This window comes from Xenopus laevis, chromosome 1L (assembly GCF_017654675.1).
Source record: "Xenopus laevis strain J_2021 chromosome 1L, Xenopus_laevis_v10.1, whole genome shotgun sequence".
NCBI classification, from domain to species: domain Eukaryota; kingdom Metazoa; phylum Chordata; class Amphibia; order Anura; family Pipidae; genus Xenopus; species Xenopus laevis.
The window spans coordinates 143,968,527-143,995,743 of record NC_054371.1 but is presented as its reverse complement, the minus strand read 5'-3'; the positions used below and the strand labels follow the sequence as shown (position 1 = coordinate 143,995,743).

The following is a 27,217-nucleotide window of genomic DNA, read 5'->3' as shown; positions in this document are numbered from 1 at the left end:
TTATTTAAAAGAAAAAAAGGCAAGCATTTGATTTTACTTTTTTTTTTTCTTTGACTGAACCTCTGATTGTAGCTGATAAATCTTGCTTGACAACAAATTTCTAGCTTGCAGACCGCAGGATTCTAATCTGCTATCCATCAGTTGATGCCAGCCCTGTAACTTCCAATCAAATTTGTAGGTTATGTGGGTCATGCATCCCTGAACACATACATTCATGAAGATCCTGTTTATATTGCAGCAGATTTCAAAAAGCTATTAAGCTTGCTGTATGTTATTACACCATTCAATACATTACATTAAGAGCCTTCCTTATAAACAGTTGCTAAATTATTGGATGTAGGTGGCATTCACAGCTTTGAGTCACACAGCCTAAATATAAATATGGAATAAGCAAATTTGACTGGTCAATAAACAAACAAAAAAAACAGTACTTTGATTAAGCATATATATATATATATATATATATGCATTTATTAAATTATTGAGCCGAATTCACAGCCATTGAAAATAAACTAGAGGAGCCAAACAAAGGTGGTTGTTATTGTCAACTGTTCAATCAATACGCCATTTCTGCTTTGAAAATGCACATCACTACTCAATGGCAAGTCTGTTAAGGAGAACAAAATATAATACAAGGCAAGGGAGGAGGGTGAAGAAGGAAAATCGATAGTAGGAAATGGCAATGCTGTTACATATACTTCTGAAGCCATTCAGGCCTGATCCTCACACCTCTAAATGTGACAAAGGATGAGAGCAGCATGGGTCAAATCAATAATGACCATCTTCATTTAACAAGGAACAGGAGCTCAGAGGTTCCAGCCTACTAACCACTTAGGCGCTGGAAAGAGAATCAAAATACTGTACCTTGAATTCCTGCAGAGAGGATGGATTTAACCTAAGGTAGATAAATCAAACTTCTAAATATGAATCCTGACTTTGCCTTGCTAATTGATAAGTAGTAAAAAAAAATTTAATGTTCGTACATAAATTATAGCAAAGCCACAGAATTAGGTGGGTGAGTGAATACACCTTGCTTATAGTAGATTTATCTTGCCTTTAAAGATATGAAGGCATTTTGCTGTAAGGTAAAGAACATACCTTCTCTGCATATCTGTCATACATTTCTGAAACCTACAAGAAATGTCCATAGAAAACTAGAAATACTCTATAAATGCACATACAACCACAAAGGATGCAACTGTGATAGTCTTTTGAGAATTATACAACTTAAAACACCCAAAATATGCAGAGAAGGATGATTATGTACACACAATCTGTGTCCTCGTGTTTCTGTACTCGAAGGAACAGAAATAGACCATGTACTTGTACTAAAAATATAACTCTTTGACCAATCGCCAACAGGTTGGTATACGGAAAAAGCCACGTTTGGTGGAGGAAAAAAATATCTTGCCAACCAATATACATGGAGGTGGATCCATTATGCTTTAGGATTATGTGGCAGCCAGTAGGGATGGGCGAATTTGACCCTTTTCGTTTCGCCAAAAATTCGCCGCCAATGTCGCAGACGCCCATTAAAGTCTTTTTATTTTTGTTGTGCGGCGAAAAGTCTATGGGCGTAATTTTTTCAGTGAAACGAGCCGAAAAAATTCGCCTACAAGAATTTAAAAACTCTGGATACAAAAAAGCTGTGATCAGTGCCAAAGAGGTTATAACAAAAGACTGACCTATGACCAGCAATGTATTTAGGCCTGATGCCAACCTATGCACCCGAACGAAGTGAACCCCCAAGTTGTGGAAGTGATGCTGACATCACTTCAGATTACGAGTGGTGTCACCATCACCAGAGCCGCACATGTTACCCATCAACCACCAGCTCCTCCACTGGATTTAAAAAGGAAGAATCCAGCAGTGGCTGAGGAGAGATTTTCTTTTAAAAAATAATCTGCTGTATAGGCACCGGAGAGCCATAAAACTACCAAAAACTGCCGCCCTAGGCACAGGCCCTCGGGTGCCTATTTAAAAATATGGTTCCTGCCTACAACCGATGTGCCATTAGCCTAAAGACTGTTGGCACAGGGTTATAAAAAATCAGCACAATTTTGTCCAACACATGGTTGGCCAAACTAGTCAAAGATTTACTCATTTGATGGCTTGTTCAAACCCACAAAAGGTTGGCTTTAACCTTGACAATTCTAAAGGCAATCTGCAACGAAGCAAAGTCAAGCCTCAGAAAAGACTGAAGGAACTGTGCATACCAATATTTAAAAAAAAAAAAAAAAAATTAATGGAGGCACCCATTTGTAATGACCACACACAAAGTAAATATGCACATATGCACAAATGCTACATAGATCACGTTAATGTTAAATCTATTAGTTAAGATAAAAACACGGATAAAAAAATACACATAACGCTGTGCTGTACCCTCTGAACTTAACACTTGACAAATCTGTTTTGTTGCGGTTACCTTTGTATTACAAAAAAAGAAATCCAGTAGCACACTGTAATTGTTGCAAAATCCATGGTGAATTTATTTAGCCCATATATGAACAGACAAGGGCAACGTTTTGGGTCTCACAGTGAGACCCAAAACGTTGCCCTTGACTGTTCATATATGGGCTAAATAAATTCACCACGGATTTTGCAACAATTACCGTGTTCTACTGGATTTCTTTCTTTGGATATTGCAATTGACCCAAAAAGCAGGCGAGGGTCTCCCAGTTTAGCACCTGGAACCGACATCGGTCTTAATGAAGGTAAAGCACTCCTAATTATTTCTACTACCTTTGTATTACAAATCTGGGTAAAAAAAAACAAATAAAAAAAAAAACGAAAAACAACAACTTTTTTCCCAGAAATTTGCACTGATTCCAAGCACAAATTACACCATTTTTATTTAGATGATCATATCTATGTTCCAGAGAGGCATGAAAACTTTCCAGTAAATATTTGAGAAATTTGTGAAGTAGTCATCCACATAAAAGCAACACAAAACATAACTAGTTTTTGTAAAGTATGAAGTGGAGCGCAGTGTATTATGTTTACTTTGATTACAAGCCAACAGTTATCACTTTTTTTTTTTTTTTACAATGAACAGATGCACTCTTACACATCAGCAATAATTTTTTCCCATATATTAAAGAACCAGACCCAACACCAGTGGAAACCAAAGGCAGAAGTGTTGAACTGAAACTTTCTAATCTGACAACATGTTGGAGAGCTTGTGCAAACTGATAAAACCAAGAGTGTTCAAGTGCTTTTTTCTTTGTTTACTTATGAATCCATGTCTAAAATGGATGGGGGGGGGGAACTTCCATGCCCCTTTAATCGTGCAAGATTAACATACCATAAAGCAGATAAGCTGAAATAAACTCAACACGTAAGCCAAGTTGTTTTTGCAAGTGCTTATAGGAACAGTTATTTACAAGTCATAAAGTTCAGTTAAAGATTAAATAAGACTAACATTTATCACAATGTCATAAGAAATGTAGTAGAAAAAAAAAAAAAATCAGGTATGTTTCACAAGGTCAGAAATTTGCTTAGGCAAACTTTTTGATAACTACGAGGTAAAAGAGCAGATTTATTTTTTTCCTTAAATGTTATTTTAGTTGCCTTAAATGGGGGCTCGCCTTTAAATATAATTTAAGTATGTTACATATGTATATATATATTCCTAAGCAGCTTTTCAATTGTTCTTCATTTTTATTTATGGTTATTGAATTATTACTTTCCTATTCTGCAACTACAAATTAAGCTCAAGCAACCATATACGGTAAGCAAACCACAAAAAAAAAAAAAGATGAAAAAAAGATGAAAAAATAAAGACCAATTTCAACTTGAACTACCATTTTAAGACACAGCACTCCACGTTACAGAAAATAATCCCTTACCAAGAATTCTAGATGAGAGAGAGAGAGAGAGAGAGTGAGAGAGAGTGAGAGGGTGAGTGAGTGAGTGTTTTTTTTTTCTGAATCCACCAGTGTTACTCCTATTATTAGGATCATCCTTGTGGGACAGAATGATAAAGGTCCCAGAAGGGAGGCAAAGTGTTGAGCAATAAATAGATATTTGGACTATAAGGCAAATAATCATGTCACAGAGTGCCTATGTATCAGTAGGCCTGGGTGGGAACAATCAAATCTGCAGGAAGTGAAGAGAAGTTGTGGTTGCTCTCATTTCCTCATCTGCTGTTTCACCATGCAACCACCAAAAAGGTTCCTAAACAGATGAAATTCTCAGTTTGGACAGGTCAACTGTGACATGATATAGTTTGAAGTATAAAGCAGCACATGGAGAGAAAAATGTTAGGAGTGGTTACTAAGAGAATATGGGAATGAAATTAGAAGGAGGAAAAGAAAACTGCCACAAGTGGTGGAGAAGTTAAAGGGATACTGTCATGGGAAAACATTTTTTTTCAAAACACATCAGTAAATAATGCTGCTCCAGCAGAATTCTGCACTGAAATCAAATTTTCAAAAGACCAAACAGATTTTTCTATATTCAATTTAATCTGACATGGGGCTAGACATATTGTCAGTTTCCCAGCTGCCCTAGTCATGTGACTTGTGCTCTGATAAACTTCAGTCACTCTTTACTGCAGTACTGCAATTAGGGGTGATATTACCCCCTCCCTTCCCTTCCCCTCCCCAGCAGCCTAACAAAAGAACAATGGGAAGGTAACCAGATAGCAGCTCCCTAACACAAGATAACAGCTCCCTGGTAGATCTTAAAACAACACTTAAGGGTAGGGACACACTGGGCGATTTGGGGAGTTTTAGTCGCCTGGCGACTAATCGCCGCGACTTTTCTCCCCGAATGCCTCCCCTCGCTCTGCGCCTGGCTAAAATGAAAAATCGCCTGCGCTAATCACACGCGGCGATTCGTTTTCCGAAGTCGCCCGAAGTTTCCTCGTGAGGCAACTTCGCGCGATTTCGGAAAACGAATCGCCGCGTGTGATTAGCGCAGGCGATTTTTCATTTTAGCCAGGCGCAGAGCGAGGGGAGGCATTCGGGGAGAAAAGTCGCGGCGATTAGTCGCCAGGCGACTAAAACTCCCCAAATCGCCCAGTGTGTCCCTACCCTAATAGTAAAAGCCACGTCCCACTGAGACTGATTCAGTTACATGAAGTAGGAGAAATAACAACCTGCCAGAAAGTAGTTCCATCCTAAGGGTTAGTTGACACGAGGAGATTTGGGGAGATTGTCGCCTGGCAACTAATTACCTTTTTCTTCTGGGTGACAATCTCCCCGAAATGTCTCTGCGTGTCATAACCATTTGCTATAATGAAAAGTCGACCTGCGATAAAGCACACGTGGCGCTTCATTTTCCAAAGTTGCCCGAAGTTTCCTCGTGAGGCAACTTCGGGTGACTTCTGAAAACGCAGCGCCGAGTGTGAACTAACCCTAAAGTGCAGACACTGGGAAACTGACATTATGTCTAGCCCCATGTCATATTTCAAAATTGAAAATAAAAAAATCTGTTTGCTCTTTTGAGAATTGGATTTCAGTGCAGAAGTCTAGTGGAGTAGCACTAATAACGAATGCGTTTGGAAAAACATGTTTTCCCGTGACAGTATCCCTTTAAAGTCAGCTTTACCTGTAAGTATTATGTATCTGAGGCTCAATTATTACAATGTGCAAGTTTGCACCTGGGCATAACCCATGACAACCAATATAAGCTTTGCTTTTCATTGTTCAACCTGCAGTTGGCTTAAAAAAAAAAAAAAAAAGCTAATAACCGATTGGTTGCTATCGGTTACTGCCCATGATCAAAAATGTGAAAGTGTGTGCGTGTATAAAAGTGTAAAAATAAATGTGGTTTATTTATATACTATACTGTTTTATACTTTATAAAACAACCACTGTTAAATGATGTTTGTTGTTGCTCTGAGCTGCATAATCACTCAAATATTTAGCACTGAGAATTCACATTGACACTTTGTGCACACACATTACCAGCCTTCACTGTTAATTTAGATTTAGGTGTCACATTCCAAAAGAATGCAACTTATTAAACTTCTGCTGAAGAGATAAACATTATTTTAACCCATTACTTCTAGGTCAGTTCACACAGGGCCGGCCTTAGGCCAATTGGACCAATTGGGCCCAATTGGGCCCCGCACCTCTGGGGGGCCCCGCACCACAGGGCAGCACAGATAATATTTCCCTCAGCACATGATGCTGCCTGGCCTGCCCCCAACTTTGAGAGTCCAGCCCATCCCCAAATCCATAGGTCTAGCCTGCCCCCAACTCTCATAGGCCCAGCTTTCCTCCAACCTTGCTAGGCCCTGCCTGCCCCCAATCCAACCAAGCCTGCTCCCAAGCTGAATCGGCCCAGCCCCAAACTAATTGGCCCAGTCCACTCTCCTATTTCCTCCCTCTCTCTCTTACCCTGTGTGCCCCTATTATGTTACCTTGTCTGCCCCTTTCCTTTCTATTTTGTGCCTGTATGCCCTTATTTTCCTAAATACTTGGTGTGTCAGTAGCCAGCAACACTTTGTCTAGGGGCCCCGCCAACATGGTCCCAATTGGGCCCCACATGTGATAGGACCAGCCCTGAGTTCACACAATATAAGATCTTGCGTATATGTTGAAAAAGTATGTTGCCATATTCACAGGTTCAAAAGTTTCCAAACGTCGCAGACTACGAACAAAAAAAAAGATTAAATCTGACTAAGGCCATTATGTTTTCAGAAATAACCATTTTTAGACCAGAAATTCAGCACTGCTGAAATACAATGAATGTAATGTTAAAGTGGAAGTCAGCCTTTTACATTTAGTATGTTACAGATGGACCTATCCTAAGCAAATTTCTAATTTAATTTTTGGCATGATTTTTACTTTATTAGCATTTCTATTTTATTTCTATTTTTTATTTCTATTGTTGTTATTGTAACTGTATCCAGCAAGCAAAAAGAAAAGCTCATGGACTGTTCTCACTTATTTTTTGTGTCTGCTGCCTGTTAAAGCCTTGCAACTAATTGCAAATTGTCAAAATATTAGTATAATTTAACCAGATCCATTTTAAGTTGAACTATCCCCATTAAATATAAAAAAATAATGAAGTGTATAACCATGTTTTCAATGAATATTGTAAACTCTCATACACGGCTTATATTCTATAACATTCACTATGGTCAGTTTAATCAGAAGCCTGTATTTAGTTTGGAATCTTGATTACCTGGTGGAAACCCACATCCGTGTGCTTGTACCATGTAAGTTACAATATGTATACTGTATATATGCAGCAGACAGTGTGCTGCATATAAACAGGACTGATGTTTAGCAGAATTTATGGTATAACTTGGAATATTATTTTGGATAACTGACTAAATTTGTAAATAGATACAGAGAAGCATACACATGCACTTAGAAAAAAGAAAAAAAAAAGCCACAATGTTTCTAGTTGGGCCAGGCACATATTTAGTCAATAAAGGCATGGGAAGATACACAATGGAAGCAGTTAATGCTAATTCTAGCAGATTTTAAAAGGAGCTTAGAAAAGTGAGGAAGGAAGTTTCATAGGTTTGTGGGCTTGCCTTCACTACAGATGCCACCCTGAATGACATTAGGCTAAACAATCTGTGTAAAATTAGCCAAACATTACTGGCACAGTCATACAGCTCATTTATAATCTGTCAGCGCAAAAACTGCATCCATGAAAAGGCCAATACATAGGACACAGCTCCTCTGCGTTGAGACTGGTGCATCGTTGGCATCTTTGTTAGCAGTACAGTTCAGAAACCATACTCTCCTACACAAGAGTCCATTAAAGAACCTCTGCCCCTTGCATCCATATTCTAGCGTCTTTCTTTATAATAGTTTGTCACAGATGTCTATGTAGGTGACCAAGGGCCACTCATGTGACTCCTAAAGGAACAGTAAAATAAAAAAATTGAAATTAAAATATAATGCAGTGTTGCCCTGCACTGGTAAAACTGCTGTGTTTGTTGCAGAAACACTACTATTGTTTATATATATATATATATATATATCTGCTGTGTAGCAATGGGGGCAGCCATTCAAAGGAGAAAAGGCTCATGTTGCACAGCAGATAAACTCTGTAGAACATAATGGTGTTCTCTGTTATCCATTATTTAAACTGTGCCATTTAGCCTTTTTTCAAATTGCGCCATTGCTGCACAGCAGCTTATTTATATGAACTATAGCAGTGTTTCTGAAGCAAACAGATCAGTTTTACCAGTGCAGGGCAACAGTACATGATATTTCCATTACTTTAAAACATTATTTTTTGATAAAAAAAAAAAAAAAAAGGCACAACTTGCATACCAATTGCTTCTAAACATAAATCCTTGCACCTATTTCCAAAAGCTCTTGGGGGTGGGGGAGCAAGGAACATTATGTACACATTTATTAACCTGTTGACAAAGAAGCATGTTTGCTAGAGAAGTCAATTATCCTTGCGCGAATGATGTATTGGAGATTTTTTAGAAATCAAGTGCTTCCAACCTCCCAATTTTTACATTTACACTTTTTTCACATTTGTATCAAAAGACTTTCATCTTTATTATCCCAAGCACATCCTTGATGCTATGGTAACAATACTTTAATATTGCTCCAAAGGTTAAGAATGATTGAGAGGGTAATATACTGCAATATGAAGGTTGAGAACTTAAAGAGTTCTGTGCCAGACTTCCTAATGCAAGGTCAAATTAGCTGAACACTGAAGTATGAAGAAGTCTAATGTGTTATCACAGGTACTTTAGGGAGCAAGAGGGGGCAACACAGGAAAAAGTAAAAAGAAATGTTCTGTTCTTACTAGACAGAAGTTCATTTATTACCAAAAAAAAACCAAGACATTATATTTTTAGCACACAGATCAGTGGAATTTATTTAACAAGGTTTAGAGTTCTTTTATTTAAGTAGAAGTACAGAAATAAAGTGTCACCTTGCACTAGGGCATAACCAACTACTGGCTTGTTCCCATGAAGTAATGTTTTCAAAAAAGGATAGTGTCTAATTATACTAAAGCAAATGGCTGATGCAGCTTGTCCCAAAGCAACCCTATGGAGCTTAGGTAACAACCACCCATGCTGCATGTGAATCACAACCCTGCACCCAGGGAAATACAAAGCACAACACTTCTGCCCTGGAGAAGAAGGTAATTAAGAAACATGTAATTTAAATCTAAACAGGCCAAGAGAAATTACTGGAACTGGAAACTGTCTGTGGGATGATCATGTAATACAGCATGCCCTAATAAAAGAAAAATCCAGTTTGTTGGTTTGTTTTAGATGACTTTTAAACTATATTTTATGATCCTTCCAGTAAGAAGAGCTCAACCCAATTAAAGGACCATTAACATGAAACTTTTTTTTTTTTAAAAAAATTGTTTTTACTTAACGAAAAAAAACATTTTAAACTTTAACTGCGCAATGTCTTTATTAAGAAATTACTTACTGATTCTCTGCTTGCACTCCTCTTCAGGAATGGCGTCAGGGTGACGATCCATCGTGAAGTGCTCGATTTCTCCTCCCTGGCTCTCCTATAGAAGGCAGGGAGGAGAAATCAAGCGATGCGCGATGGATCGTTGCCCTGTCTTAATAAAGATTTTGTGCATTTAAAGATAAACCTGCCCTGGTGATTTTTTTGTTTAAAGGGATACTGTCATGGGGAAAAAAAAATTCAAAAAGGATCAGTTAATAGTGCTTCTCCAGCAGAATTCTGCACTGAAATCCATTTCTCAAAAGAGCACACTGATTTTTTTGTATTCAATTTTAAATTCTGACATGGAGCTAGACATTTTGCCAATTTCCCAGCTGCCCTCGGTCATGTGACTTGTGCCTGCCTGCACTTTAAGAGAGAAATGCTTTCTGGCAGGCTGTTGTTTTTCCTTCTCAATTCAACTGAATGTGTATCAGTAGGACATGGGTTTTTACTATTGAGTGTTTTTCTTAGATTTACCAGGCAGCTGTTATCTTATGTTAGGGAGCTGCTATCTGGTTACCTTCCCATTGTTCTTTTGTTTGGCTGCTGGGGGGGAAAGGGAGGGGTGATATCACTCCAATTTGCAGTACAGCAGTAAAGAGTGATTGAAGTTTATCAGAGCACAAGTCACATGACTTGGGGCAGCTGGGAAATTGACAATATGTCTAGCCCCATGTCAGATTTCAAAATTGAATATAAAAGAATCTGTTTCCTCTTTTAAGAAATGGATTTCAGTGCAGAATTCTGCTGGAGAAGCACTATTAACGGATTCATTTTGGGAAAAAAAAAATTTCCCATGATAGTATCCCTTTAAGTAAAAACGATTTCTTTAAAAACAATTTTTTTATGTTACTGGTCTTTTAAAGGGGTTGTTTAAATAACTTTTAGTATGCTGTAGAGACTGATATTCTGAGACAATATGCAATTGGGTTTCATTTTTCATTATTTATGGTTTTGGTGTTATTTAGCCTTTTATTCAGCAGCTCTTCAGTTTGCAATTTCAGCAATCCTGAAGCTAGGGTCCAAATTATCTAGAAACCATGCATTGATTTGAATAAGAGACTGGAATATGAATTGGAGAGGGCCTTAAAAAGTAGCAATAACTATAAATGTGTAGACTTACAAAGCATTTTGTTTTTAGGATGGGGTCAGTGACCCCCATTTGAAAATTGTAAAGAGTCAGAAGAAAGGCAAATAATGAAAAAACAATACAAAATAAATAAAGATATCCAATTGAAAAGTAACATAGAATTTGCCATTATTCTTTTTTTGCTGCTAGGGGGTCAGTGAAACCATTTGAGAGCTGGAAAAATGCAGAAGAGGAATGCAAATAATTTAAAAGTAAAACTCGTGACCAACCACACCAATTGCAAAGTTGCTAAGAACAGGACATTCTTGCACATACTAATAGTTCACTTAAAGGTGAACCACCCCCTTAAAGGAACAGTAACATCAAAAAATGTAAGTGTTTTAAAATAATGAAAAATCATGTACTGTTGCCTTGCAAAGACCCCCCCCCCCCCACCATTTAATAAAATTGCAGTCACCCGCAAACCTGGGTGCATCATATACCTGTCTACTGTTGCTCAGAAATGCAGACGGCCACATTTCTAGACAGTCATCTAACCAGCACATTGGTTGCTCACCTACCAAAGTAACAATCGAACACAACTGCTCACTATGGTTCTATCGAATAATTGACATTAATATTATAGCTAAAGATATCTGCTGGCTGCCCCCTTATAAGATTGGTTTCGCTCTAAAAAAAAAAAAAAAAAAAAAAATATAAGTAGTGAAAAAAAAAAAGAAGGAACAGAAACCAGGCACTGAAGACACAACATGTTTTGCTTGGTTGCTGTAGACTGCAAACCCACAGTTCTGCAGAGTTTAATGGATGTGGCTTAAAGCCACTGAGTAATACTCTGGTTTACCAAAATGCAGTAAACAGTCTTGTCTGGGTCTCTTAAATTTTCCAGTGCTGTTTTTCTATAGCTCTTATACTACAAGAATAAAACTAATCTGCGGATATTGTCAGAATTCCAGGCAATAGCACACTTTTATTTCAGAGGAACATCAATGTATAATTTTTGTTAACAATATTATAGCTTTGAGCTGACAATTAGACACAGATTACAGCTATTATGTTTACCCAAGAAAGTTGCCAGCATATCAATGACAGAGCTCTAGAGTTGGTGAACTACTCATTTACAAACTTGTTTTGAGATAATCACTACTTGCTATTTGCACTTGCATTATGAGCACACTGCCAGAAAAAGATGGCTGGGGTGTTCTTTTTCAACCAGTTAATTTGGTGGCTTTTCATTCAAGCAGAGTGAAAAGGCATTTAAATTAATAAATCGCAGGAAAAAAAAAAAAAGTCTCTTATCAGTCTGTTTAGAAATGACAATTTTTTATGAAAGAACGCATAGGCACTCTGAGGCTACAACATGTTTTCTCTTTCACGCAAGTTGGGAAAAAACAAGGACACAATCATTATATCAATGGGGTTTATATAGAGAAAGTACCTAAACTTCCTGTTCTATAGATTATATAGTAAGATCTTATTCGGACACAAACACACTATGCCAAATCTGGCTTAAAAGATCCAGCGGCCAATAATCAGGTCATAAATCTGGCCTACAAAGAGCCATCTGGAGAGGACAATACCAGTGTACTTATATAATCTAGGCCCTACTTGATTTTCAAAACTGCTGATACCTATCTGATTTTTAGACACGTCAGACAGCCAGGACCTCAATATCGCCACTAATAAGTTAGTAATTTATATTGGTTAAATTCAGACAAATTAACAAATTATGAAGCAGGAAGTTAAAGGAGAACCTAAGATCCTTCCAGCAAGCACCACGGATCGATTATCCGGCTTCTTCTTTCTTCAAATTTCCCAGGGCAGACGTAGGCGCAGAAGAATGAAATAGCCGGCTTTGCGTTAAAAGTTCGGCTTTTTGCGCTACAGAGCATGTTCAGCCGCAAGAAAAAGAAGAAGCCAGAAGACAATCATTCAGTGGTGCTCACTGGAAGGATCCCGAGCCGGTGCAGTTTTCTCCTAATAGGTGCCCCGGCACAGGGTTTCAGGTAAGTACATGCGATCACATGGGGGTGCCTAACTTTTGGCACCCCCCAAGTAAAAAGACCTTTCCTTCTCCTTTAAAGGAGAAGGAAAGCTACCGAAGCATTTATTGCTAAAGGGTTGAAGAGATAGAGGACCGCGCTTGTAAATGACAGGGGTTTAGAGCTGCACCGTTAATACAGTGGATCCACAGGCCCACTTGTATGTGACAGGAAATTGAGCAGGAGACAGTGCACTGTTGTATTGATTCACTTAAATACCTAAATGAAAAAATCCCGATAGTGTATTATCCTTGTGTTAAGGGTAACTTCCGCTTTATAAATTACTCACATATAGTTGTCGGGTTTTGCGCAATGGAGTTACTAGCGGCTGTGTCCTTGTCCTAGTCGGTTGGATTTCTGTAGCGGTAACCTAACGGGAAAAAATCTGGGATAGTGCAGAATCGCCGGTAAGTGAGTAGTAAAGGGTGAGAGTTCTGCTGACCGGAAGGATTGTTAAATGAGCGTGTTGAAGACGGATGGATGTAATTCAGTGCTGCAGTCCTCTTTTATCACTATGCCGGTCGGGTGGTGGGAAATACGCTGGTTTTATTCACTATAGCGGCGGAAGGCTCTACAGAATAAATATAGTGCCGAAAGCAGCAAGTAAGTTGCGGCGTTTGCCACGAGGAAAAGAGCCGCATTTCCGGAAGCACCACCATACGGCAGAAATTACAACAGCTGTCTGCAACATGAGCCTTCCGCCTCTATAGTGACTAAAACCGGCGTATTTCCCACCACCCGACCGGCACAGTGATAAAAGAGGACTGCAGCACTGAATTACATACATCCGTCTTCAACACTCTCGTTTAACAATCCTTCCGGTAAGCAGAACTCTCACCCTTCTCTACTCAATTACCGGCGATTCTGCACTATCCCAGATTTCTTCCAGTTAGGTTACCGCTACAGGATTCCAACCGACTAGGACAAGGACACAGCCGCTAGTAACTCCAATGCGCAAAACCCGACAACTATATGTGAGTAATTCCTGAAGCGGAAGTTACCCTTAACACAAGGATAATACACTATCGGGATTTTTTCTTTTTTCATTTAGGTATTTAAGTGAATCAATTCAACAGCGCAATTTATTGCTAAAAGATTAGCGACAATAGTGCAAGCTATAACACTATATTTATTCTGTAGAATGCTTTACCATACCGGAATAAACAGCTCTGGAAGCTCTCTCTTTGTTTAGGATAGTAGCTGCAATATTAGCTTGTTGTGAAATCACTTCCTGCCTGAGTCTCTCCCTGCTCCCTCAGCTCTGAGCTCAGATTACAGCAGGGAGGGGGGAAAGGGAGAGAGAAGCAAACTGAGCATGCTTAAGCCCTAGCCCTGGAGGTTTATGCTGAAGATGGGAAGTTTAATACATAAACCCATGTATACACAATAGAAGGAAAGAAATGCAGTGTTTCTTTGAGGGTTTACTGGTGTATTTATATAGACCTTTCTGATAACACTTACTTAATTTTAGCTTTTCCTTTTAGCACACTGAGTTGCAGCTGCTATTAAATATGGCATCTAATTCTGAGCACTAGCTTAGTGCTGCTGGAGCACATATCACTGGTTCATATCAAAGTGAACTATGAATTTGTTCCAGTCAACATGGTTATACAGTATGTAGTGTTATGCTAACTATACAGGTATGGGATCCATTATCCAGAAAGCTCAAAATTACGGAGAGGCACATAGACTCCATTTTATCCAAATTTTTAAAAATGGTTTCCTTTTACTCTGTTATAATAAAACAGTACCTTGTACTTGATCCAAACTAAGATTTAATTAATCCTTATTGGAAGCAAAACTATTGGGTTTATCTATAGAAATAAGTCAAATCAACTGGACTTGCTGTTTTTTTTCTTGAAGACGTTTCACGTCATCCCAACTGGCCTACTCAATTCAGAATAACTTGTATATAGGATCTTGCTTCACTATATATCCTCTGGAATGTTGCTCCAATCAGCATGGTACACAGAAACCACGCGCACACTCAGGCGATGAAGGGGGAACGCCCTCCGAAACGTTGTTTAATGCAATAAACACACCAGGGGTAGGACCCCGGTTTAACTTGCTCCGTGTGCCAGGCCTTTTTTCCTTACATTGCTCCAATCAGCATGACCTGGATGAATAAGAACTTTCACAAACAACCTATTGGGTTTCTTTAATGTTTACATGATTTCCTAGTAGGCTTATGGTATGAAGATCCAAATTACCGAAAGATATTTTATCCAGAAAACCCCAGGTTCGGAGCATTCTGGATAACAGGTCCCATACCTGTACCTATGGTGTTGCAGCACTAAGGCAAGATCAACCAATAGAGAAAATATGTTTCATTTCTCAAGTTCCTTTTGCACTCTCAGCTGTAAGATATCATCACAATGTGAAACGTCAAGATCACTTATGAAGTACGTGCCCAAGAGTACATAGTGTATGTGAGAATGTGTGTGGAAGTGTAAAAGATACAACAGCTAACAGCAGCAAATTTCATTTCTCCTATTTTCCAGGAAACACCAAAATCAGCTTTTCGGAATCCCTAGCAGAAGTGAAACTCTCAACTTCAAAACCCTCTTTTGCCAGATGACAGAATATGGCGATGGCATTATTACAAAAGGCGCTTGGTAGAAGGTTTCACTTGCATGTGTACACAATGTCTTCTTTCGCCTCTATGCCTGGTGAAAGAGCAACGCAATCTGATGCATGCCATCATTAAATAACTTGGGAGGGAAAAAGCATGGAATGGGAAATGGAAGCCTGACACTTCTAACAAAACATTGCTTTATTCTACTGTGTAGTTAGAGGCAAACAGCCTCTTGGTAACTCATTTCAAAAGGATAAGAAAGCTAATAAATCAACAAGAGCAGGACAACTTAAACAACCAAAGCTAATTAAAGAGCCACAGGTGCAGCTTGGAAATATCCTCATGGGCAGAGTGAACGCTTTTATCACTGTCATAAGCCAAAGTCGGTAAAAAAAAAAAATAGATAAAGAAAAGGGAGACGAAAGAGTCTATTTTGCTACCTTGCTTAATTTTGAAGCAATTCCATGCTAAGAGGCATATTTTATGAAGCAAGCTTAAAGGAACAGTAATACCAAAAAATGTAAGTGTTTTAAAGGAATAAAAATATCATGTACTGTTGCCCTGCACTGGTAAAACTGTCCTGTTTGCTTCAGAAACACTACTATAGTTCATATAAACAATCTGCTGTGAAGCAATGATGAAAATTGAAAAACGTCTATATGTCACAGATTAAATAGTGGATAACAGATAACACCATTATGTTCTACAGAGATTATCTGCTGTGTAACTTGAGTCTTTTCTCCTTTGAATGGCTGCCTCCATTGCTACACAGCAGTTTATTTACATAAACAATAGTAGTGTTTCTGAAGCAAACACAGAAGTTTTACCAGAGCAGGGCAACACAGTATTATATTTTTATAACTTTAAAACACTTTTTTTTACATTACTGTTCCTCTAATTTGACATGATCATTCTGAATAGATCTGCCTCATTCCTGTGTTATATGGAAGAGGGAATCTCCACTATTAGATCATTATTTATATGTAACACATGTTGACAATGCAGTGGTTTACATAGATATTATTTGCATATTCATTTATTTTTAAATACATAGCAGTTATAGTCATAAAACATACATACATCCTGAAGCATCACATAACTGTCGCTTATATGAATAGAATACCTGAATATATATATATATATATATATATATATAATATATATATATAATACATTTGTATTAGATACAAATAAAAGTTTATAAACCAGAATTATTGGGGTGCCCCTTATCTAGATAAGGGATCTTTCCCTATATTGGAGCACCATGCCTATGAACGATCAAAAAATCAAAGGAACCCAGTATATGTATTTTAATAATGATTTATGCTGTGTTTAGTTAAAGGGATACTGTCATGTGAAAAATTTTTTTTTTTTTTTAATGAATCAGTTAATAGTGCTGCTCCAGCAGAATTCTGCACTGAAATCCATTTCTCAAAAGAGCAAACAGATTTTTTTATATTCAATTTTAAAATCTGACATGGAGCTAGACATATTGTCAATTTCCCAGCTGCCCCTGGTCATGTGACTTGTGCTCTGATAAACTTCAATCACTCTTTACTGCTGTACTGCAAGTTAGAGTGATATCACCCCCTCCCTTTCCCTCCCCAGCAGCCAAACAAAAGAACAATGGGAAGGTAACCAGATAGCAGCTCCCTAACACAAGATAACAGCTGCCTGGTAGATCTAAGAACAACACTCAATAGTAAAAACCCATGTCCCACTGAGATACATTCAGTTACATTGAGAAGGAAAACAGCAGCCTGCCAGAAAGCATTTCTCTCCTAAAGTGCAGGCACAAGTCACATGACTGGGGGCAGCTGGGAAATTGACAAAATGTCTAGCCCCATGTCAGATTTTAAAATTGAATATAAAAAAATCTGTTTGCTCTTTTGAGAAATGGATTTCAGTGCAGAATTCTGCTCGAGCAGCACTATTAACTGATGCGTTTCAGAAAAAAAATTTTTTCCCATGACAGTATCAATTTAACATCAATTACATGGATTTGTATTATTCTAACAGCAGGGACAGCAATTACATTATGGGGAATGGAAATGTTGTTTTTCAGTGAATTCTGGTTAACTGTTTTTCAAAATTATAAATCACATTCATTTATTTATATGTCCGTATACATGTGTACTGTATATATCAGCATTACCATGCATCTTAAATTGCATAAAAGGAATGCAAGGAAAGAAATTTGCATCTAATTTTTGTTTATGGAGCTTGTACTGCAATATGTATATACACATAAGTTATACAAAGACACGACGAAGATAAAATACATGCGCACTCCGATAAGATAAAAAGATGCCACAAATATATACTCCATACCAACAGAACAGAGGGGAGAAAAATAACACTGTTATTAAATGAAAGAGGAAAAAACTGCAAAATGCAAGGTAAATTTCTTTGCAATGGACAAGGAACCTCCGTGGACTATAAATCTTTCACGCAATGCAGGCCAATGGCATTCTAGAAAATAGCTCACTAAAATGACCAAACCTAATTAAAAGCAGGTTCTTCTACAGCCGCAGCTTTGATTTCGCTTATTTACACATTAACTTTAGTCTCCTTTTGGAAAATCCACTCTATTCACTGTTACACGCAGGGCCTTTTATCTGCCCTGGACAGCATTTTCTCCTGCAGATGAAGTAGATGCCGATTGATTTGCTGTCGAGCATGGTAAATTAATAGCAACAAATTGCTGAGGGCCCATCTCACTGCTCTACCATGCTTCGGCAGTTTTGCTTTATTTTCTCCATGATGGGCAGCAGTCAGGCCTCTTCAAGTCAATTTCTCCTTAACAACCTGCAATACTTTTCAATGGTGAAAACTGAGCTATTCCTTGTAAGTCAAAAATCAATATCCTATTGCCCTTAGAAAATGCTAAACAAGCAGTATTGGCAATCCACTTGGTACTAGAGGGTATCAGATATAATGCAAATCCATACTGCTTCCCTCCTTGAAGTTATTACAGCTTGCTAAAAGGATTCTAATGCCATTTATCATCATTTACCATCGACTACTGCAGCTACGATTATGACATCCTATCAGACTGCCGAGGCCTTTCATGTCTGCTCAATTAATATTTCAGCAGCACTTCAAAATGGCTGTTGCCCACGACTAGCAATAAAATTTACTTGCCGAGAGCCCCAGATTCACTTCTACCCATACTGCTGCACTTAACTCCTTCAATGTCGAGTCAAATCTTTTGATACATCCATGCATGGAGCACAAAAAAGTCAATATACATACATACATACATACATACACTTTAATATATATATTAAAAACCTTTAAATTGACCTGCGAGTGTGGACCTTTCTTCCATATTTATTTATCCATTTAAAAGGAAGGACAGGCCAATGTTTTGGTCTCCGCCTAAGACCGTTTTATTTATATATATATATATATATATATATATATATATATATATATATATATATATATATATATATATATATATATATATATATATATATATATATATATATATAAACAAACATTTTACACAATATTAATTATGCACATATATATTATATATACATACATACATACATACATACCAACTTGAAGGTTATAACTCAAGATAATGCCCATTCTGCTTTTATTTTAGCGCTGTATAGAATAGCCCTTTCGAAAAAGTGTTTCCTTGACAGAAGAATAAGCAACTTTCAGCCCCCCATAAAGCCCCTGCAATTCACTGCTGGTTTGTCCAGGCCAACAAGGACATTGTTATCTTCCCAAAATACCGTAAAAAATTTTAAGCAACGCTATTTACTCGGTTACCAAAAATTTAAATTAATTATGTTCTCAAGCATAATTGTTAAAAATTGGCAACATTGCACAGGCTTAATTAAGATTAAATCCAATTTACTAAATGTACTTTAATTGGTACTAATTGCATTAGCTTTCTATTCAGAATGACAAATTCCCCGTAGGTTTTGCTTTAATAGTCTTCTATCAAAATCAACATTGAATGACTGATGATGAGCAACAAAACAAGGGGGAGGGCTAGGCTGGAAACATCGACCCCACATAGTTAAGGCAGTGTGTGTGTTTATCCTTTCATCAATTTGCCAAGTCACAGAGTTCTGCCTCAATCACTGGCTTCATCTTCTGTTCCAATGAAATAATATCCCACAGAAGGAACAAAAAAAAAAAAAAAATCAGCTTGCTTGAATAGGGCCAAGAAAAACAAGACGGGATGCACACGAGAATAAAATGCATTTCAAACACACAGGAGGTTTAAAATAGCAAGGCCACCAATTACTAGGGTCCTTCCAAGGTCTCTGGAGATCTCTGCTCTTGAACCCGGAGAGGCATAAATCTAATAAGCCTAACCCGATCTGTAGCACTCTGTGCAATTATGCCGCAGGGCAACTTCACAGAATTACAACCTGCTTTCTATTACAAGGGTATCCAGTAAGTACATCTGGATGAGCGCCTGAAAGGAACCAAGGCCGTCTGTCTAGTAAATGAAAACAAAGACAGATATACCCCCCTATCTCCACCCCCCACCTCCTCTTGATTTTGTGAAAGGAGGAGAAAGGGGAGATTAAAAGGAAATACAGTAAAGTATGTTGTTTTACTAGGGCTGGCTGTAGTTCCTAATGTGATAAACAGCCAGCCAGATTATGTGTACATCTGCATTAAGGAGGGCTGTAATAAAGATCAATTTTGGAGTAGGTGGGAGATTATGTAGCTTTCCTTTTAGAAGGAGGGGGTGAATGTGAAGGCATAATATATATCTAATCAAATGCAGAGTTATGTATGCAGAATAATATTCAGAAATTAAAATACTAGCAACATATTTTGGAAAAACAAGCTTCAACGTTACATTAGCCACTAAATCTTAAATCATTAAACTCTCTAAAGCATCTAATTAATTTCCCGGTAGCAAACAGTGACAGAACATTTAGAGCCAGTATTCCTTTTAAACCCTGATAATTACTAAGCAGGTCTGATGCAGCAATTCATTGGGGCCATCAGCAGTTGATGAAGTCCATAAGTATTACAGCGTTGTTTACATTACTAATTTGAACAAAAACGACAGTAATGGAAAATTATATTCTAATTAAGGCTAATCCTTCGTAATCCTCTATTTAAATCATAATTACATATACAAGTTCCCTATTAAAGTGGAAATGCAACCCTCAACATAGTAGTTAGCACAGAGTTAGGCATTTGCATCAGTTTATCAATCCTGTTTCCAATCAATCCTCTATCTCACATTAACATAATTCTCAGTTGGACCGGAAGCAAATAATTCTTCAACCACCAGACTGAAGAAAATCATAACTGGGTGTCTACTTAACCACCGCAAAGCAAGAACACAAAAGAAGCTCGCTTTACACAAAATCATTTTTCATGCACAAAATGATAATTTAAACACACGCACAACAGGTAATATAAAAAATTATGCGCACACACACGTGTATATGTATATATATATATATATATATATATATATATATATATATATATATATATATATATATATATATATATATATATATATATATATATATATATATATATATATATGTATATATATATATTTTTTTTTATTTTTATTTTTTTTTTTTGTGCAGCAACTGGAACAACATATTTAATGATTCACACACACGCACATATAGTATTGCACTATAGGACATATGCTCTTAGAACTTTCATCAATGGCAAAACATAAGTTAATATATACAATTCTCAAGAATTAAAAAAAAAAGTTGAATGTGGTCTCCGCCTACTGTCTATGACTCACATGGGTAGCCTATACACAATCCTTTCAAGCTTTGTTTAGAAATTCTTGAGGTTATCCACCAGAAGAAAAAAAAAAGTGCTAAAAGGAATGTGAAAGGACTTTGCATTTAACATGTTTTTGACAAGGAACAGAGATAAGAGAGCATACCTGTTTGTGCATCTCAATGTTCAACCCGTACGACATCTCGTAGTACTAGAAGAGATGGATATAACCCATTAGATAACCTCTGTGCTAGAGGCCTTGGAAATGTTATGAATTGACAGAAGGGCATTCCACATATCCATTACTTTAACCTATAATCTGGCATTTTGCCTCTAGTGATTCAAGCTTAGCGTGCATAAAGACAGACAGAATTTTAGGCAGCAAAATTGCAAGAAGAGTTTTGCATCCATCTTGCAGCTTCCTTACCATAACATAATGTCGCTGCATCTCTGTCTTCTCGCTGGCCAGCTTTTCACATTCCAGCTTTAAACTGTGCAAATCAATGAAAGAAAAATGTTCAGGTGAAAATTCAGTTAACACCAGCAAATGATGCAACCTATCAATAAAGCAGGAGTTGTAGTAGTAGTAGTAGTAGTAGTAGTAGTAGTAGTAGTAGCGGGATCTGCTAAAGGGTAAAAATGATTGTATGATCATGAGAACAAAGAGCCAACAGGATACATTAACCATTTCAGTTACAACACGCTCAGCATTGTGTTTTAAATTACTTCAGGAATTATGCTATTCAAAATAGTCTTTAAAGTGATCCTATGTTTTGGCACTAAAAAACAGAAAACCTTCATCCCACCACTTGCAGTAACAAGCTACATTACAGAATACCACATATTTACATAAAGAATACAAATATATATATATAAGCAAGTTTAAATGTGTGGCCCACAGTTGCCAGGGCCTTCAGTCAACTTGGGCTCTCAGAGAATGTTGGGAATTGTGGTTCAGTGCTAATTGGTGAGCAACAGCCTGTTCCAGACTATAAATATAATGTTACAATTAGAAAATCCACAATATGTACGGTCATCCATACCACCCTTTTTTTTTTTAATTAGCTTTGGCATTAGAAAATATTCCAGTATTAAAAAGTGATTGCTTTCCATACTGACCTGGAAAGGAATTGCATCCTTACTGTGATTTGCTAAATAGTACTTAATCATGTTTGCTTACACTGCAGAACCAGTAAGCATTATAAACCATTCACCTCTGATCTTAAGCAGTGAAGGAGGTAATCCATACAGGTGAAATCACCTCAAAGTAAACCTCAGCTGCGCACTGGTGCTATTGTCGTAACAGTTCAGCAGTTTATAAAAGCACATACTTGTAATCAGAGATAATAGGCATACTCTGCCACATATTTGGCTTTCAAGAGCGAAGGTGTTTTAACTCGCATTTCCTATAGGAAGAAGCCAAACCCTTTCAACAGTTAACGCCTTATGTACACACGCACACAAAATAGACTGACAACAAGGACTAAGCAAATACAAGGATCAGCTAAAGTAAACAGTATTACCTGTGGTATTGAGCCTGTAAAAACTGAAACTCCTCCTTAATCCGATCACACGACTCAGATATGGTGAATTTGAAGGGCTGTGCTGGCTGATGAGGAGCCTGTAAACAATAAAAAAAAAATAATTATGGAACTAGCAAGCTGCAGCATGTATTTTTTTTTCCCAGAATGGTATCGGTCAGCCATATATGTGCATAAATATGCACCCTCTCACACATAATATAGTCTAAACACAAAACCAAAGTCCACGAAGAGTAAAAAGATTACAGGTACAAAAGCCATGCTTCTCAATCATACAATAAATGAATAAAAGGCCATCTGTGTCATACAGGTGTTATGTGCTTGATTGCTCTTTGCAACTGTAACGTTATAAAGTCAATGAACACATTTGTTGCCCAATGCTCTCAAGCAGGTGCAACGCTCAGGATAATGTTTACTTATAAGTATTGTCAGAGCCTGTGTTGTACCGGTCCGGAAGAGATAATGATTAAAAACACAGCAGTAAATACTGCACTTAAAAATAAATTGTTAAATAATTTGTGAAATGGGATCTACATATAAATGTAAGATCATGGATCATAGCACATTCATAATGCAGGCAATAAATAGTCTCAGTTTAATCGTTATTAAAGAAAAAGGGGGAGAAGCATTCAAGTCAAAGTGTATTAGAGAAGAAAAAAAAACTGCTTTAAAGAAACTGAACCACAAAGCAGAGATTCATCTGGCACCAGCGCCTAAGGCTGGAGGATATAATGTGCCCATTGAGAATCAGTACTTTAAAGTCACATGCCAAATACACACAAACAGGCAAGAGATGTGCTCTCTCCTCTTATTTCAGCTCCTCTGCAAATTTGTTTTGAGTGTGCCTATGAGAAGATGGCCACATCACCAGCACATATTTTTCTTTCCTAAGGTCATTTAGTGAAGAAAGATGATTAGATCACTGGGGTGGAGATAAATCAGTCGACTGTCTGTCTTTGCAGAGTTTCCATGATGTATTTAGAAATGATAGTCATTAATGTATGACCTTTTTGCGCAACTTCTAAATAATGAGGTGCAACATGCTTCTGATTGCCCAATGAGGGAGAATGGGCCAACTGAAGATAAACACTTTGCACCAGGGCCTCAGTTCTGGTATGTGCCTGGATCCAATGTTTGCAAGTGCCCACTCAGAGCCTTACTTAAATATCCATCTACAAATTGCTTTGCTCTCCACCCCCCGATTACATTACACAGTGGGTCCCAGTGCCAATAAGCCACACTGACAGCATGTTTTGCTAAATTTGGGATGTGTCATTAGGAGCTCTGTTCCTTTTTAAATTCCTAAGAATCAGAATCTTGAATGCTAGTGTCAAGGATTTTTAACTTTAGAAATAAAAAGAGGGGCTGGGACAGTTGCACGAAGAGTAATATAAATGTAAATACCAATAAAAATATAGATAAAGGTCAAGTTCATTCTCTTACTTAGATTTTCTTGTGTGTGTATGCGTGTTATTATAATTCCTATTTTTATTGGGGCTAGAATGATGAAGCTAATTAGTTGCATAAAATATAGGTGGTTGGAAGTGAAGGAAAACAGAGATTTGCATGCCTAGCACAAGGCAAGCAAAGGGAGGCTAAATGAGTGCACGTCAATGATGAGCCGGAGCTCACAGTGTAATAATATGTGAGAGGAAAAGCAAACAACCAAAGATAACAGACAGAGAGGAGGGGTGGGAGGAATCATTGTCCAATATAACCATGGGAGGGAAGCACAGAGTCCTAGGTGAAAAAAGGGGGGGGGGGGTGCTGAATGACTTTCAATCACCAAATGTTACAGCTCACTCAGTGTGGGGGAGAGTCACTTCCACTGAAATAATGGCTTATTCATCTCTCGCATCAACTATCCTATTTACTACAATGGAGCCTCATTCATCAATGAGGTCTTTTAATAACAGAAGAAATGTCGCATTGTAGCCCAGAAAACAACGTTTTACTTCTGTGCAGTCTATACTTTCCATGTCCAACCTGCAGCCCTCCCACAGAGCACATAGTGTCCCAGGGCGCGGTGTTGTAGTTCAACACAGCTGAAGGGCTACAGGTTGTAGATTCCAAAGGGAAAGAAGACAAGATCCCACCAACACATGGAAACAGGAAGGGAATTAAGGGCTGGGGTGGAATTACTAGTAGGGGAGGGATTGGGGATGCAATAAGGACCACGCGGCTGGGAGATGAGGTAACTGCAAATCACACACACTGCAAATGAAAGGATGGGAACAAAGAAAGGCTAGAAAGTCACAAAAAGGGGGACTGAACAGTAGAGCAGTGGAGTAACAATCTGTGTGGCTTCCTAGCAGTTACCCAAACACAAGTCCAAGCAGCCCTGCATGCGGACATGTTGTTCTACAGAAGAGAAGAAAAACACAAGAGTAGATGCCAAAAGCTCTTATGTGCAAGTGTAAAGGCGGAAAGGGGATTATTAATTCCAAGACAGGATTGGGGGGGGGAATAGGCAGTAACTTGTTAAACTGCTTTATTAGCATCATAACATACAAGTCAGGGCTGTCAAAGCTTACTGGAGGGGGAAAGATAGACGGGTTAAGAAGATGCAACACTCACTCCACTGTAATCAGACTACAACTCCCAGCATCACCCAAAAGCCAGTAGTAAGCAGTTGCACTTCAGTCACAGCTGGAGGTGAAGAGGAGGAAATGAAGATGACAGATTGTGTGTGTGTGTGTGTTGTCCATCTACTCACCGCCGGGTGCCTGGTCTGGGGGTACATCTTGCTCAAGTCTCGAATCATCCAAGCCGCTGGGGAGGTTCCTGGGCCAGAGCACGGAGGGTCATGGACTAATTGCAGGAGGCCACGGGAGGGGCGAGCGGGGAGAGCCCCCAGCACAAAGGGAGGGTGGAGGCTTGAGATGCAGCTAATAGCGCTGCTCAGTGAGGCTGGAGCCCCGGACTCTCTCTGTTAATAGCGAGGCTAATGGTGCTCAGCCCCAGGCAAGACCTGCTCCCCCGAGCGAACCCTTACACATCCCACAGGAAGCTACTGTCACGCGTGGAATCTCATTATCCGACAGGCTGCCTGAATCTTTCCACCCTCGCTCTGGGATCCACCGCGTGAAACCTGTCCCAGGGGACAATCCTTGCGCCCCCAAAAGAGCCGAGATCCAAAGCCAGGCTCCCGTGAAACAAACAAAGCAGCAGCCTTAGCCTTCTCACTGCAACTTTCCGCCGAGTCCCTTCCCGCGGTGCGCCCCGCACTCACACCAACTTGTTCCCGGGCAGATACAGTCAGTCAGGCTGATCCCTCCCGCGGGGCTTCTTCCTCTTTCGCTGCTCTTTGCACACCTCTTACTTCTTCCCCCACCACCTTATCGCACTCGTTTTCTCCTTTCAGACAAGCTCCGGTGATTTGCCACTTCCGTCTCTCTCATCCGATCTACAACCGCGCACTTTTGTTGCGGGGAGAGGAGGCGGAACTAGACAGACAATCCAAGGAATGGTAACAAAATGTAGAAACAAATAAACCAGGCAGCCAGACTGCCGTTCCGAGCAGCTCCCACACCGCGATCTGTGTAGGTGACTTCTATGACCAAATTTAGCAGCAGCAAATCATTAACATTCTGATACATATTCACAACATTGAGAGGAAAGCGCTTGGCCCTGCTGGGAGATGTAGTCCATCGATCTTTCCTGTTCGCTTTAGAGGCGAGCAAATAAACAGCAATTCCCATGAAGCTTAGCGCTGTTGTACCGCCCAAGGACGCCACGGACGGGAGCCTCCCTGACCAATAGAAAGCATAGGAACGTTAATCGCCACTCTCCCAAGCAATGCCCATCATTGTCAGTCTGGCCAATGAGACTAGGGCAGCACGCCCCTGTCACTTGCTTTTCCCCACGTGGGGCCAAAACGAATCCGATTCATTCTTCTCTGCTTTGCCCTCTTGCTATTAGCCAATTGGAACGCGAGACACTTGGAACTCCGCCTTGGGCGGTGCGGTAATGGGGAACTGGGGTTGGAGTTTCTCATAACGAGCGTTCGAACAGGGGAAACATTTGTCCGGCTGTCAATCAAAGTAACGTGGGGCTGATGCTCGCTGCTAGTTTGTGGATGAGCCGCTGCTGCTCTGTGTGGCAATCTGTGGTGAAAACAAGCATGGAGGCATGAGGAGGCAGAGAGGAGGGAGAGCTTGTACTCTCTCACATTACCGCACGGCCTCCTCCCTTGTCCTATGTTAGCTATCACCCACATCAAGGAATGCTGGCTAATTAGGGGCCAATGTCTCCTTAAAGAGACAAGAGCAGCCTTGTGCGGCTTTGCTAAGTGAAGGGAGGGATGTGGATGCACACAGCACTTCCCTTGGCTCATACCAATTTTACGCACCACTGGAGCTGGCATCATTTTCTTGTGAAAAAGAGGGGGTGGAGGGAAAAGCTGTTCTATGCTATTTCCAGACGCTATGTGCCTTTCGGATGACTGAGCCTTCCATCCACATGCAAAACGCAATTCTGCGCCTCATTGCGCTCCTATGTATGACTATTGTACATTGGACTGTGCTTTTTTTTGGGGGGGGGGGGGCTTGTGCGTTATCACCTTTTTCTATGTGCTTAATGTTTCTCTCCTGTTTATAAAATTGTTAATATATTCGTCATATTAAATTAAGACACCCTGTAGCTGCAATAACATAATATAAAGAGTTATGGCAACGTGTTTGGGGTACAACAGGTAAAATTTAGGGTTCCTGTTCACTTCAATTAACCACATACTGCAAATGCAATATACCATTGTGTACGTGAATGTGATAGGGACCTTCGATTGTAAGCTCCAATGGGACGGGACCTAATGTGAACGA

At 39.0% G+C, this 27,217-nt stretch overlaps 1 protein-coding gene across 5 annotated transcripts in view; it reads right to left on the bottom strand.

The window, feature by feature from the left end:
* Positions 1-26,093, bottom strand: part of esg2-a (enhancer of split groucho protein) — a 90,693-nt gene extending 64,600 nt beyond the window's left edge. For 2 of the 5 annotated variants that reach the window (XM_041564343.1, XM_041564353.1), the window contains exons 1-4: positions 25,114-26,090; positions 22,380-22,477; positions 21,284-21,347; positions 21,023-21,067 (exon numbers count right to left, since the gene is read on the bottom strand). In XM_041564343.1, coding sequence (XP_041420277.1) covers positions 21,023-21,067; positions 21,284-21,347; positions 22,380-22,477; positions 25,114-25,161 — 255 coding nt within the window. In that variant the 5' untranslated portion in view covers positions 25,162-26,090. Of the gene's footprint in view, positions 1-21,022; positions 21,068-21,283; positions 21,348-22,379; positions 22,478-25,113 lie in introns of all 5 variants that reach the window. The other 3 variants (XM_041564356.1, XM_041564350.1, XM_041564345.1) reach the window with 3 other exon arrangements.
* Between the last annotated feature and the right edge of the window lie 1,124 nt (positions 26,094-27,217).